This window comes from Pinus tabuliformis, chromosome 3_1, assembly GCF_031772625.1.
Source record: "Pinus tabuliformis cultivar Carrire ecotype Pingquan chromosome 3_1, CPIR1, whole genome shotgun sequence".
NCBI lineage: Eukaryota > Viridiplantae > Streptophyta > Pinopsida > Pinales > Pinaceae > Pinus > Pinus tabuliformis.
In genome coordinates, this window is record NC_142301.1 from 737,754,899 (window position 1) to 737,768,735 (window position 13,837).

Below are 13,837 nucleotides of genomic sequence, written 5' to 3' on the forward strand. Positions count from 1 at the left end.
ATCATTTGTTTTTGGTTAATTTCTTTTCAGGTTGTTGCATTTGTCAACTAGGTTCATTTGTTGAGAGGATTAGAAATATATCATTTTTTTATCAGAGTATTGATTTAGGCTTGTTTCTTCATTAAATTTTATTTATTTCTAAGCTAATTGGATCACTCACTAGTTTTTTTTTTTAATGAAGTTCAGATTTGCTTCCTTTGGAGTATACCTTCCCACCTAGATCTAGATTGGCACTCTCTCCTCAGTCTACCTATTTCAATTTTGAATTGATTTGGAACCCTTGTTTCAATAAAAAGACTTCATCGGATCTAATCCATGGATCTCGGCATTCCCACTAAAAGGTTTCACTGAATTTCTTTCAGGTCAGTTGGTTTTGTATTAGTTCTATTTTTTAACATTCATTTGTCTCTTACCTCACAACTTTTTAGCTTTGTTATTCTCTTCCATTACTAGCTTGCTTGAACCCAACATCCACTTTTCTCTACGATTTAGCCTATCACTGGCCACATTACCCCTCTATCGATGCTCCTGCAGATCAAGATCTTATGCTGTTCACGGTATCTAAAAGTACAGGTCATGCAGGAAGTCAGATTGGGTAAGTAATGTTGATTCTTTTACAATTATATGCAATTTGCTGTGCTACCTCTTCTTTCTCACTTTAACTTGAATGTTGGCAGACCTTGTACTCTGTTTCTCTGGGTCTGTATGTGTATGCTTGTTTTTGTGTGCATGTGTGTACTCAATGGCTTGGAGTTTGACTGGTACTTATGCATGTCATGTAAGGTATGTATATTTCAAATGGGTCTATCTGTCTGTTGAAGTAGAGACATCAATGAATGGTGGAACTGAGTTGATGTCTCTACTTTAAATGGTTGAAATGAAAATACTTGGAAAAATGGACTAATTACTCTTACTATGGCCGTCTGTATCAATGCAACATTTGCAGGGCTAAAATGTGAAGGAAAGGAGGATGAAGATTGTGAGAATTTATTGAAGAGCAATGGAATCATCACACACAGTGGGATGCATTTTGGTGCACCTCAAACTTATGTGAGGTTGGGTATTATTGACAGAAACCAGACCTTCAATCTTCCGCTTGACAGGCTCTCAACTATTCATGGATGATTAGTTGAATCGCTCAATCATTGATGCGAGATCAACTATATTCCTTTTCAATGTTTACAACTACAAATACAGTAGTATCTTTAACTAGAAGGCCGAGCGACCATGGCAGGATGATACAAGGCTTTACAAAAGTTTATCCACCAATTCTATAAGCAAATTCCCAAATCAGCGTTCTTTTCTCGGTTCTGTTCCAAATAATCTTTATATGTATGTGCACCACCTGCTCATAAAAAATCATTCTCAAGATCGTGGAGGGCCTTCCTCCTCTTTGTTGAACAAAGAATTAATGTCACTCACTATAGCAATTGAACTTGAAACCACTGCCAGAAAAATCATGAACAATGCAATAAATATGTCCTTCCTGGTTGAGATTCCATGGGTGTCTCTGCAATTAAAAAATAATTGAGGTTAGAAGTTACATACAAGCAAGGTGAAAGACGAAACCAGAAATGAAAAACAACTTTTTTTCTACCTGAGAGCAACGGGAGCTGGGAAGATGAACCCAATACAAACTGCTGTTGTGGCCCCTGTGAATTGAAATGCATCCCAGATACTTGGTATGAATGATGCCCTAAGGAAAATGATTCCAATTAACCCAGCAGTGATCAAAATGAACCTCTTATTATCCAAAACAATATGCTTTTTCGCTGGAAAGACAAGCCCATCAAGATTAAGTCCCAGGGAAAAAAAAATGAGAGGAAAGACCAGCATCAGATGTACAACATAGGTCACACAAACAATGTCATTCAGCACAACACTGTACGGAACTCCCAAGTTGGTGTCAAAATTGGCCAGGACATCATCCATGGTCTGGTCTCCAAACAGAAGAAAGCCAAAAAAGCTTGTACTTATGTATACAATTGAGCACGATGCCAATGTTGTGCGAACAATGGGCTGCATTTCTGAAGGGTCCTCAAGTTCATTGTATATGGAATGAACTGCATGGCGCAAAGACATCACAATTCATTATAACATAATTTTAAATGCAAATTCAACTAATGAACTCTAAGATACTACACTGCAGGACCAGAGATGGAGGAAAATAATCCATACCATTGTAATGACAGATGTAAGCAGTCACAATAACTGGCACCACAGTGAAAAGCTTCAAGAACGAAGTAAAATCCACAATATCTGGTAACAATCTTGGTGCTTTGACGGTGCCACTGAACAACTTTACAATCACAATACCAGCCATAATCACAACAAATACAACAGCAAGTGCAACTGATAATGAAGAAGTGAATTTCAAAGAATCTGCAAATTCATGGAAATGAACACATCAATATAGGCATGAAGATTTGAACATCACAACTCCTAAGGAATAACCCATGATCCACATCCTTGAATGTATATGCCATATGCCATTTCTAATAGGGCAACATGAAAAGTCAGACAAATCGTTAAGCAGATGCCATCAGTATGTGACATTCGCAAGATATGTTGAATCCCCTCATATAATTACAATAGTTTCTAGACATTCAAATCCCTGAAAAGGCCCAAATGAAATATGATATATCTGAAAATCAGTGCTAAAAAATGCTTATCAGGATGAGCAAAGCAGACTTACCCACTCTCTTGAAAGACACCAACGGAGCTAAAATAAGGACTATGGTGAGAACTAGGATCGGAACACGTCCATTCCACCAATGAAATCCAAACCATTCTTCAAGTATACCTGCATGATGCATGCCATTTGATGATGTTCCAGATAGCACATCGCCTGCCCAAATCAAGAAAACGCCTCCATCAGACATAGAGATTTCTAATTCAAAGCCATATATAAGATAGGAATCATGCCCAAAGTAATATAAAAGTGGCACCAGATAATTGACCATTCAAACAAAAATGAAAGGAATCTAAGAAAAAAGAGACACTAATAAAGCATGTCAAGTCATGTATGCTTCATAGAAAACTTCAACTTTGTTAAACAGAAACAAGTTGTTAGTGTTTCAGCTTGCTAAACTGCTGCTCACAATGCAAAAATTGGGTTGAAGTTTCAATTCAAGCAGTACTTTTAAAATACTCTAGTTGTAACATACATGCTTAAATATTTCCACACGATAAACTATTTGTCCTTGGATATTACCCTCAAAACTGGGCTAATTCAGCCTGCGACCTAAAATGCATAACCTACAATGTTTAGATTGAATTACTTTTCAATTCATCTTATCTTGATTCCTTTTTAACAGAAGCCTGTAAAAAAATATCAACGGACTGCTTCTAAATCAATGATTGCAAATAGTTAAACTCTTCACAAGGTACGAGGGTCTCCCTCGATCTCCAACATATTAAACACGATGCAATTATGATCTAGAGTCAGATGAACAGAAACCCACTCAAGTTCAAACACTGGATTCAGTGATTAAAAGCAAGGGACTATCACATATTTACCAAGATTCAACTTGGGAAATATCACTGAATAAAGGCAGTGATAAACTGGTAATTCACCTTATGTTGAATCCCTTTCCATAATCTTCCAACAAATTGGTCTCCTCAAACAGAAAATACTGATTATGATCGATTGTTCTAACAACAAAGGGAGTGAGATTTTTTCAAAAGACATCAGAAGCAGGAAACAAATAACAGAGGAGAAATAAATAATTTGTTCCCAGTACATGATTTTGTAATCAAATAAAAAGACTTTTTCAACTCACAAGGACTGAAAGATGACTCGATTTCAGAACCTTATCCAGATCTTTAGCATTCAAAATGCAACCAAACAAAAAGTACCTTAATTTTTGTACTTGATACCTTACAAGTGCCTATCTATCTGGTGAAACAACAATAGTAGCATCCATAATGCCCATCTTTTCTCTTGTCGTACAAAATAAAATATCAAAACCCTAATTACTCTTATTATTGTGAAGCGGAAATATCAAAACTTCCCACTTCAAAAACCCAAAGCTTGCAGTCTGTTTTCAAAGCCTTAATTTATATTGGAGGAGGGAATGACCAATGTCTTTTTATTTGAATTTTTGTTATACACTAAAAGAACTACTAGTACCCTTTTATCCACAATTTCTCTATACAAGGAGCATAGATTTAAATTTCCCAAAAAAATAACCTGTTACAATTTTACAAAATGTTAAAAGACACAACAGCATGAATACAGGATATGCCAGCTTCCTTTTAAAAGCTTTGCACATGAAATGGAGCTCGAAATCCGATCTGCATAATCTTATGTAACGTGACCATGATCTTGCCACTGATGCATGAACTCCCTCTCCTGGGTAACAAATCTGGCTAGAGCAAACTTCCCAGCACTTTTATAGGCATCTATAACTGCCTTGAACGTGAATTCGTTTGGCTGAAAACCCTTCTGTTTCATTTTGTAAAACATTCTCCTAACACCGTCTACCAATCCTAGCTTCCCATAGCTAATTATCATACTTGCATAAGTAATTGTATCTGGTTCAAGACCTTTGGCATGCATGATCATGAACATCTTGTAAGCTTCATTAATCCTCCCAGCACTACCAAGTGCATATATAACAGCATTGTAAGAAGACACATCAAAATCCAACCGAGAAGCTCTCAGTTCATCACAAGCTTCCAAAGCTTCAGCATGCATCCCCACTGCAGAAAAGATTGTCATTCTCAAGGCCAGAATACCATGTGGAAGCCCACTTTTACGTGCAACATCGAGTTGCTCTACTGCCTCTCTTGGAATGCCTCCTCTCTTCAGAAGAATGCCCAGTGTTTTGTATGTATTCTCATTGGGTGAAGCCTTTAGTTTTAACATTTGATGAAAAACTTCAGCAGCCTCTCTCAATCTTCCATCTAAAATGAACAGGCTAATGACACTATTAAAAGAAAGAATGTTAGTAAGAAATCCCGATTCTAACATTTCCTTTGTAATTTCAGTGGCTTCTTTAAGCCTTCCATTCTTTTTGTAGAAGGACAACATCATGGAAAAAGAAAATTCATTTGCCTGCTGCTTTCCCTTCAAGACTTTGAACACTTCTTGTGCTTCAGTCACCATATCAGTAAGAGCATAAAGGTCAAGCATACATCCCGATAAAAAGGCATCTGGCTCAACACCCAATTCCTGTATGCGTTTGTACGTTTCTTGTCCTTCCTTCAAAAGACCACGTTTACTATAAACCTTAATCAAAGAACTATACACCACAGAGTTCCCTGCAAAACCAGCATTTTGCATTATTTGAAAGTAACGTACAGCTTCTTCCACACATCCAGCTTCAGCAAATGAATTTATCAAGGCACCATAAACAAAAACATCTGGCTCCACACCTGCTTTAACCATCTTTTCAAACGTCTTCTCTGCCTCTGCAGCGCGACCCAATCTTCCATAGGCGGCAATAACAGCACAAAATGATGAATAGTTAGGCACAAACCCTGCTTCCTGCATTTTGGTAATAAAGTGTTTTGATTCATCTAGAAGTCCTGAACTTGCAAGTGTCTGAATGACAAAAGCATATGTACATTTGTCAGGCAAAACCCCTTGAACTTCCATTCTTTCAAACAACTTCAGAACCTTGTCATGGACTTTTGCAATCCCATAGGCCTTAATCATGACATTAAATTCTAATACAGTTTGACCCTCGCCTCTTTCTTGACTGCGCTTAAACACCTTTTCAGCTTCTAACCAACAACCCTGTTCCCCATATGCATCAATATTGGCAGCATAGCATTCACAGCTCATTCCTCCAGCAAGATGGAACCTTTCAAACCATGCCCATGCTTTCTCAAGCATCCCCAGATCTATATACATCCTAATAACAGCTGATTCGGAGTACTCATCCACATGAATGCCCAATCCATCCATCTCCCTGACAACAGCTTCTACTTCACTGACCATGTTTTTAATACAAAATGCATATAAAATAGTTCGACAACCCACAGTATCAGGAACGAGTCCTGCTTCCTTCATCTTTGTGAAGTAACAAAATGCTTTATCAATATTGTCATTTTGAGCATGTAATGCTATAAGAGTGTTATACGTCCTTGTGTCAAGCAAGCAATGAAGCTCTTCCATTTTCACCATAAGGGCATCTGCTTCGTCAAGATATCCATAAGATCCATAGATGTGAATCATGGTATTGAATGTTACAACATTTGGGCCTATTCCTTCTTTTAACATCTCAGAAAATAACTTGGAAGCTTCTTTTAGGCGGCCTGCCTTCCCATAAGTATCAATTAATGTATTATACATGTAAGAACTGCGTGGCCTCTGAACTTGATCATTCTCTCTGCAAGGATCCATGCACTTATCATCTAATAACCCTTTAATGAGCACTCCTTCAGGAAAATTATTTGGAGAGCAGTCCCTTTTACCCAGTGGGTCCTCAAAATGATTTTTTACTTCACACCGACGACTAATATAGAAGAAATCCTTCGGTTGCTGTCGATCAGGCTCTGATTTAGATGAACAAACATTTGTAGTATTTCCTAGAAAGATTTTCCCAGAAGACCAGTCCCTGAAGAACTGTTCAGCTTTCTCAAATTCCCTTGTCTTCAGTCCTGCCCTCGAACCATTTCCCAACCCTGCCCACCACATCGGAACAGCACTTAAACCCCTGCAAAGCCCTTCCCTCCACCCCAAACTGTGTCGTGTCACTCTTCGAATCATCTGTGGTTCCTAATCCATCCTTATGTCGAACACCATCTGTTTGGGTTTCTGAAAGATTACTAAATTCCTCATATAACAAATCCTGGTTTTCGTCTAATTGGCCTGACACTAAGCACTCATTACTTCTATTCTCCATGACTTCTTCGTTTGAGGGTTTGCCACCATGATTCTGAAATGGATATGCGTCATTTTCGATGGAAGAGGAACGTAATCTCATGGGTTTGTACTCAGAATGAAATGTTGACGCCCCTTTACAACTGTCACAAGAAATAAAAAATGATCTGGGAGTTACAGTACCTGGAGAAACATGTACAGATTGAAAATGTTGCTTGTATTTCTGTTTCGACATCCCTTCCATGCATTCAATGCCTCTGCAGACATGCGCATCAAAAAACTCTGCCACGCCAACAGGCTTCAAGAGGCGGTGGACACCTTCAAGCATTTGCCTTCAGCTGAATCTAAATACATCCCCTCTCTCATGACCTGCAACCTTTTGTTAAGTACCCTAGTCCGACAAAGTCGACATGAATCAGCGCTGTCCGTTTACAGACTTATGGGCGAAAAAGAGATTGTTCCAGATCTGATAACTTTGAACATTATCATCAATTCTCATTGTCAAACAGGTAGACTGGATCATGCATTCAAAGTGTTGAAGGAATAGAAACACATGGCTATATTCCAGATGTTATAACCTTCAGTACCCTCATCAAAGGGCTTTGTAGGAAGGGCAAGATGGAGGACGCTATCAAACTTTTCAAAGAAATGGTGGGCAAACAACAGGTTCCCGATCTTTTTACATATAGTAGCCTAATAGACGGGCTCTGCAAGATCGGGAAAACCTACGAGGTGTTCGGGTTGTTAGCTGTGATGCTGTAGAAGGGTTATGAGCCGGACACAATCACATTTACTGCCCTCATGGATCGACTGTGTAAAGAAGGTAAGCTCCGAGAGGCCAAGAAACTGCTGTATCAGATGCTAAACGAAGGGCATAACCCTGATGTTATTACATTTACTGCTCTGATGGACGGTCTTTGTAAAGAAGGGAAGTTGGACGAGGGTATGGAGCTCTTCTATAAAATGTCCAACAGAAACATATGCCCTGATGTGCATAACGAAAGTGTTCAGGTAGGGAATGACAGGGTTAGTGGGACGCATGTAGCACTAGAGCCCGGTTCAGCTGCCTGGATGAAACTATTCGATCCGATGCCAAATGAAACGCCCAAACCATTTGGGCAACCCTTTTGAATCAACGATCAACAGCTGAAATTGTTGCAATCGTCTAACATATAATCATGTGGATTACAAGATGACAGGTAAGCAGAGAGGGGAGTTGCTTTCAGAGGGAAACGCCTTACGGTGTAATTACCTGGTAAGACTTTTGATATGCTCTAGGCAATGATCATGTCCATTGATATAGAGATCTACGTTATATTTCTGAGACAGAACAAATAGAGAGTATTTATTTTGAAAATTTAATAGATATATGAATGGTCATTTTAAAAAAATCAAAATTTTAACAAATACTTTTTAAAATTATACATTCTTAAAAAGAAAAATGGTAAAACATATAACTTACTTCCAGGATCGGTAACAATTGTTGAACGAGTTCTTCTGTGTCACCATGATCACCAACACTTCTTAGTGTATGATGCCCAATTACTAATTTCCATGTTGCATTTGAACTCCTCAGACCTGTTTCCAAGTCCTGTTCAATTTCATAGGTTATATTTATCTATCTGACTGCACATCTAATTATGACTTTCTATATTTATAACTTTACCTGCAACTGTTGTCAAAGATATGTATCTCGGGGAATAACACCCCGCCAATCATAGGTATCTTCATTGATTATATTCCTGTATTTATCGACAAATGGCAATGTATCCACAAAATACAGCTCCGCAGTCGAAGGACATTCTAGGTCTGCAACCCAAAAAGGGATATTTAGAAAAGACAAAAACAGAAAAAACAATTTTTCATTCTCATGAGAAACCTCTTCCTGTGCCAAACAACTATGGCTTGTTCTTGGTTGGATTAATTTTAGTAAAAATGCAAATACTACATAAGTTAAGGATTTCGACACATTTAGATAATAATTATAGTTAATAATTACAATTTATAAATGGTAAACATAATTTCTAGATTGATATATGTGGATCATAATTACTGGAAACATAATTTCTAGATTGATTTTTCATAATTCTTAATAACAATTATACATGATATGGAAGCATTACTTCCAACATAGATAAAGTAGTGCAAACAGAAATATGAAATTTGGAATGGCAAGTTATGAATTTATAACATACCATTTGCAGAAGAAAAAGGTAATGTACTGAGGTTGTATTTGAGGGTGAATGATCTCTGACAAAGCCACCTGCTATCAATTTCTTTCAAAACTGGATCCAGCTGGGCCAAAATGTCCCCTCTGTAGTCATGTTTGCCTAAAACTGCAGAGGTATATGATTTCATGATTAATATAGAAAACACAGAAATATTAATATCAAACTGTGGTTTGAGTAGTTTATATCATTTGTTGAGTATTTTTTTGATGTAGAAAATATTTTATGTTTTATATAAGGAATATACATGTTCTAGTCTTCAGAGAATATTTTATATGAGGAATATACATGTTCTAGTCCTCCAGAGTATTCATGTTCCTTGCCCTAATTGAATGCCGCAAAAAAGATTGACATCATTCCCCATCAGACAAGATAAACCTAATTAACAATATTAAGTCAAAAAAATTCTCCCATCATGTAGAAAAAGATTGACATCATTCCCCAATCAGACAAGATAAACGTAATTGACAACATTAAGTCAAAAAAATTATTGCATGTTGTAAGAAAAACAGAGTGATATCATTCCCCAATCACCCCAATCACAAGATAAACCCAATTAACCATATTAAATCAAAAAACATCTTAACTAAAAATATATATATAATACATATTGAACAAACATGTGAATGTAAATAAAATTATTCTGCATAGAGGTAATCAAACATACCAGCATACCAAGGTTTTTGTAGACTCTTTGCAGTGTACATTTGAGAAAATGATTGTAAAAAGGCTGGGTCTGATACACCTGTTAGCCCGTTCTCATAGAAGTTGTCACCAGTGGAGATGATGAAATCTACATCCAGATCCTCTGCTATTCTTCCCATCTATAATCCATTTACAAAACAATGAACTCATGCATATATACAGGAAAAAAAAATATGCCAGATATTATATATAAATGAAGGTCTGAAAATCATGCCTGATATGCCACTTGGGACTGGTTGTAGAGCCCTTTTCTTCCCCAATCTCCAACTACTAAGATATTGAGAGACCCATCAGCTTGTTTTGATACAAGCTGCCCACATGACAAGAAGAAGCACAGTAACAGGGCAATTACAGCAATCTGAGACTGAAACTTCATTGTTAATGTCGATGGCATCTACCCAAAAAAACATATTGAAATCTGAAACTTCAATTTATCTGATAAAACATTGATTTTCCTTGACACAGAAATTTCAGAAAGAATTTATCAATAACTACAAACAGAGATTCAAGAGGTGAGCAGACAAAGTACTTACCTTCATTCATGCCCTGTTTTTTTTGGTTGGATTCTCCCAGTTCCTGTACAACAAATACTCTGATTATTTAACTATGGGTTTGTACTCAGAATGAAATGTTGACGCCCCTTTACAACTGTCACAAGAAATAAAAAATGATCTGGGAGATACAGTACCTGGAGTTGAAAATGTTGCTTGTATTTCTGTTTCGACATCCCTTCCATGCATTCAATGCCTCTGCAGACATGCGCATCAAAAAACTCTACCACGCCAACAGGCTTCAAGAGGCGGTGGACACCTTCAAGCATCTGCCTTCAGCTGAATCTAAATACATCCCCTCTCTCATGACCTGCAACCTTTTGTTAAGTACCCTAGTCCGACAAAGTCGACATGAATCAGCGCTGTCCGTTTACAGACTTATGGGCGAAAAATAGATTGTTCCAGATCTGATAACTTTGAACATTATCATCAATTCTCACTGTCAAACAGGTAGACTGGATCATGCATTCAAAGTGTTTGAAGGAATAGAAACACATGGCTATATTCCAGATGTTATAACCTTCAGTACCCTCAGCAAAGGGCTTTGCAGGAAGGGCAAGATGGAGGACGTTGTCAAACTTTTCAAAGAAATGGTGGGCAAACAATAGGTTCCTGATCTTTTTACATATAGTAGCCTAATAGACGGGCTCTGCAAGATCGGGAAAACCTACGAGGCATTCGGGTTGTTAGCTATGATGCTGCAGAAGGGTTATGAGCCGGACACAATCACATTTACTGCCCTCATGGATCGACTGTGTAAAGAAGGTAAGCTCCGAGAGGCCAAGAAACTGCTGTATCAGATGCTAAACGAAGGGCATAACCCTGATGTTATTGCATTTACTGCTCTGAAGGACGGTCTTTGCAAAGAAGGGAAGTTGGACGAGGGTATGGAGCTCTTCTATAAAATGTCCAACAGAAATATATGCCCTGATGTGCATAACGAAAGTGTTCAGGTAGGGAATGACAGGGTTAGTGGGACGCATGTAGCACTAGAGCCCGGTTCAACTGCCTGGATGAAATTATTTGATCCGATGCCAAATGAAATGCCCAAACTGTTTGGGCAACCCTTTTGAATCAACGATCAACGGCTGAAATTGTTACAATCGTCTAACATATAATCGTGTGGATTACAAGATGACAGGTAAGCAGAGAGGGGAGTTGCTTTCAGAGGGAAACGCCTTACGTAGTTGCTTACCTTCTAGGCAATGATCATGTCCATTGATATAGAGATCTACATTATATTTCTAAGACAGAACAAATAGAGAGTATTTATTTTGAAAATTTAATAGATATATGAATGGTCATTTTAAAAAAATCAAAATTTTAACAAATACTTTTTAAAATTATACATTCTTAAAAAGAAAAATGGTAAAACATATAACTTACTTCCAGGATCGGTAACAATTGTTGAACGAGTTCTTCTGTGTCACCATGATCACCAACACTTCTGAGTGTATGATGCCCAATTACTAATTTCCATGTTGCATTTGAACTCCTCAGACCTGTTTCCAAGTCCTGTTCAATTTCATAGGTTATATTTATCTATCTGACTGCACATCTAATTATGACTTTCTATATTTATAACTTTACCTGCAACTGTTGTCGAAGATATGTATCTCGGGGAATAACACCCCGCCAATCATAGGTATCTTCATTGGTTATCTTCCAGTATTTATCGACAAATGGCGATGTATCCACAAAATACAGCTCCGCAGTCGAAGGACATTCTAGGTCTGCAACCCAAAAAGGGATATTTAGAAAAGACAAAAACAGAAAAAACAATTTTTCATTCTCATGAGAAACCTCTTCCTGTGCCAAACAACTATGGCTTGTTCTTGGTTGGATTAATTTTGGTAAAAATGCAAATACTACATAAATTAAGGATTTCGACACATTTAGATAATAATTATAGTTAATAATTACAATTTATAAATGGTAAACATAATTTCTAGATTGATATATGTGGATCATAATTACTGGAAACATAATTTCTAGATTGATTTTTCATAATTCTTAATAACAATTATACATGATATGGAAGCATTACTTCCAACATAGATAAAGTAGTGCAAACAGAAATATGAAATTTGGAATGGCAAGTTATGAATTTATAACATACCATTTGTAGAAGAAAAAGGTAATGTACTGAGGTTGTATTTGAGGGTGAATGATCTCTGACAAAGCCACCTGCTATCAATTTCTTTCAAAACTGGATCCAGCTGGGCCAAAACGTCCCCTCTGTAGTCATGGTTGCCTAAAACTGCAGAGGTATATGATTTCATGATTAATATAGAAAACACAAAAATATTAATATCAAACTGTGGTTTGAGTAGTTTATATCATTTGTTGAGTATTTTTTTGATGTAGAAAATATTTTATGTTTTATATAAGGAATATACATGTTCTAGTCTTCAGATAATATTTTATATGAGGAATATACATGTTCTAGTCCTCCAGAGTATTCATGTTCCTTGCCCTAATTGAATGCCGCAAAAAAGATTGACATCATTCCCCATCAAACAAGATAAACCTAATTAACAATATTAAGTCAAAAAAATTATCCCTATCATGTAGAAAAAGATTGACATCATTCCCCAATCAGACAAGATAAACGTAATTGACAACATTAAGTCAAAAAAATTATTGCATGTTGTAAGAAAAACAGAGTGATATCATTCCCCAATCACCCCAATCACAAGATAAACCCAATTAACCATATTAAATCAAAAAACATCTTAACTAAAAATATATATATAATACATATTGAGCAAACATGTGAATGTAAATAAAGTTATTCTGCATAGAGGTAATCAAACATACCAGCATACCAAGGTTTTTGTAGACTCTTTGCAGTGTACATTTGAGCATATGATTGTAAAAAGGCTGGGTCTGATACACCTGTTAGCCCGTTCTCATAGAAGTTGTCACCAGTGGAGATGATGAAATCTACATCCAGATCCTCTGCTATTCTTCCCATCTATAATCCATTTACAAAACAATGAACTCATGCATATATACAGGGGAAAAAAATATGCTAGATATTATATATAAATGAAGGTCTGAAAATCATGCCTGATATGCCACTTGGGACTGGTTGTAGAGCCCTTTTCTTCCCCAATCTCCAACTACTAAGATATTGAGAGACCCATCAGCTTGTTTTGATACAAGCTGCCCACATGACAAGAAGAAGCACAGTAACAGGGCAATTACAGCGATCTGAGACTGAAACTTCATTGTTAATGTCGATGGCATCTGCCCAAAAAAACATATTGAAATCTGAAACTTCAAAATATCTGATAAAACATTGATTTTCCTTGACACAGAAATTTCAGAAAGAATTTATCAATAACTACAAACAGAGATTCAAGAGGTGAGTAGACAAAGTACTTATCTTCATTCATGCCCTGTTTTTTTTGGTTGGATTCTCCCAGTTCCTGTACAACAAATACTCTGATTATTTAACTATGGGTTTGTACTCAGAATGAAATGTTGATGCCCCTTTACAACTGTCACAAGAAATA

At 36.9% G+C, this 13,837-nt stretch overlaps 3 protein-coding genes across 3 annotated transcripts; all 3 read right to left on the minus strand.

Annotated features, from left to right (window-relative positions):
* Positions 1-1,129: 1,129 nt before the first annotated feature.
* LOC149189451 (amino acid transporter AVT6A-like) lies at positions 1,130-10,350 on the minus strand. The gene is made up of 8 exons (XM_089411819.1): positions 10,299-10,350; positions 9,980-10,159; positions 9,728-9,884; positions 9,028-9,168; positions 2,696-2,848; positions 2,179-2,382; positions 1,598-2,063; positions 1,130-1,510 (listed from the first exon to the last, which is right to left on the minus strand). The coding sequence occupies exons 1-8, from the start codon at positions 10,302-10,304 to the stop codon at positions 1,366-1,368; spliced, it is 1,452 nt and encodes a 483-aa protein (XP_089267945.1). The 5' UTR covers positions 10,305-10,350; the 3' UTR covers positions 1,130-1,365.
* LOC149189452 (pentatricopeptide repeat-containing protein At1g73710-like) lies at positions 4,147-7,427 on the minus strand. Its single transcript, XM_089413216.1, has one exon. It carries the CDS (start codon positions 6,716-6,718, stop codon positions 4,307-4,309), a length of 2,412 nt encoding a protein of 803 aa, XP_089269342.1. The 5' UTR covers positions 6,719-7,427; the 3' UTR covers positions 4,147-4,306.
* A 1,230-nt stretch (positions 10,351-11,580) lies between the features above and the next one.
* Positions 11,581-13,628, minus strand: LOC149189453 (purple acid phosphatase 4-like). The gene is made up of 5 exons (XM_089411820.1): positions 13,389-13,628; positions 13,137-13,293; positions 12,436-12,576; positions 11,907-12,049; positions 11,581-11,831 (listed from the first exon to the last, which is right to left on the minus strand). The coding sequence occupies exons 1-5, from the start codon at positions 13,566-13,568 to the stop codon at positions 11,670-11,672; spliced, it is 783 nt and encodes a 260-aa protein (XP_089267946.1). The 5' UTR covers positions 13,569-13,628; the 3' UTR covers positions 11,581-11,669.
* Between the last annotated feature and the right edge of the window lie 209 nt (positions 13,629-13,837).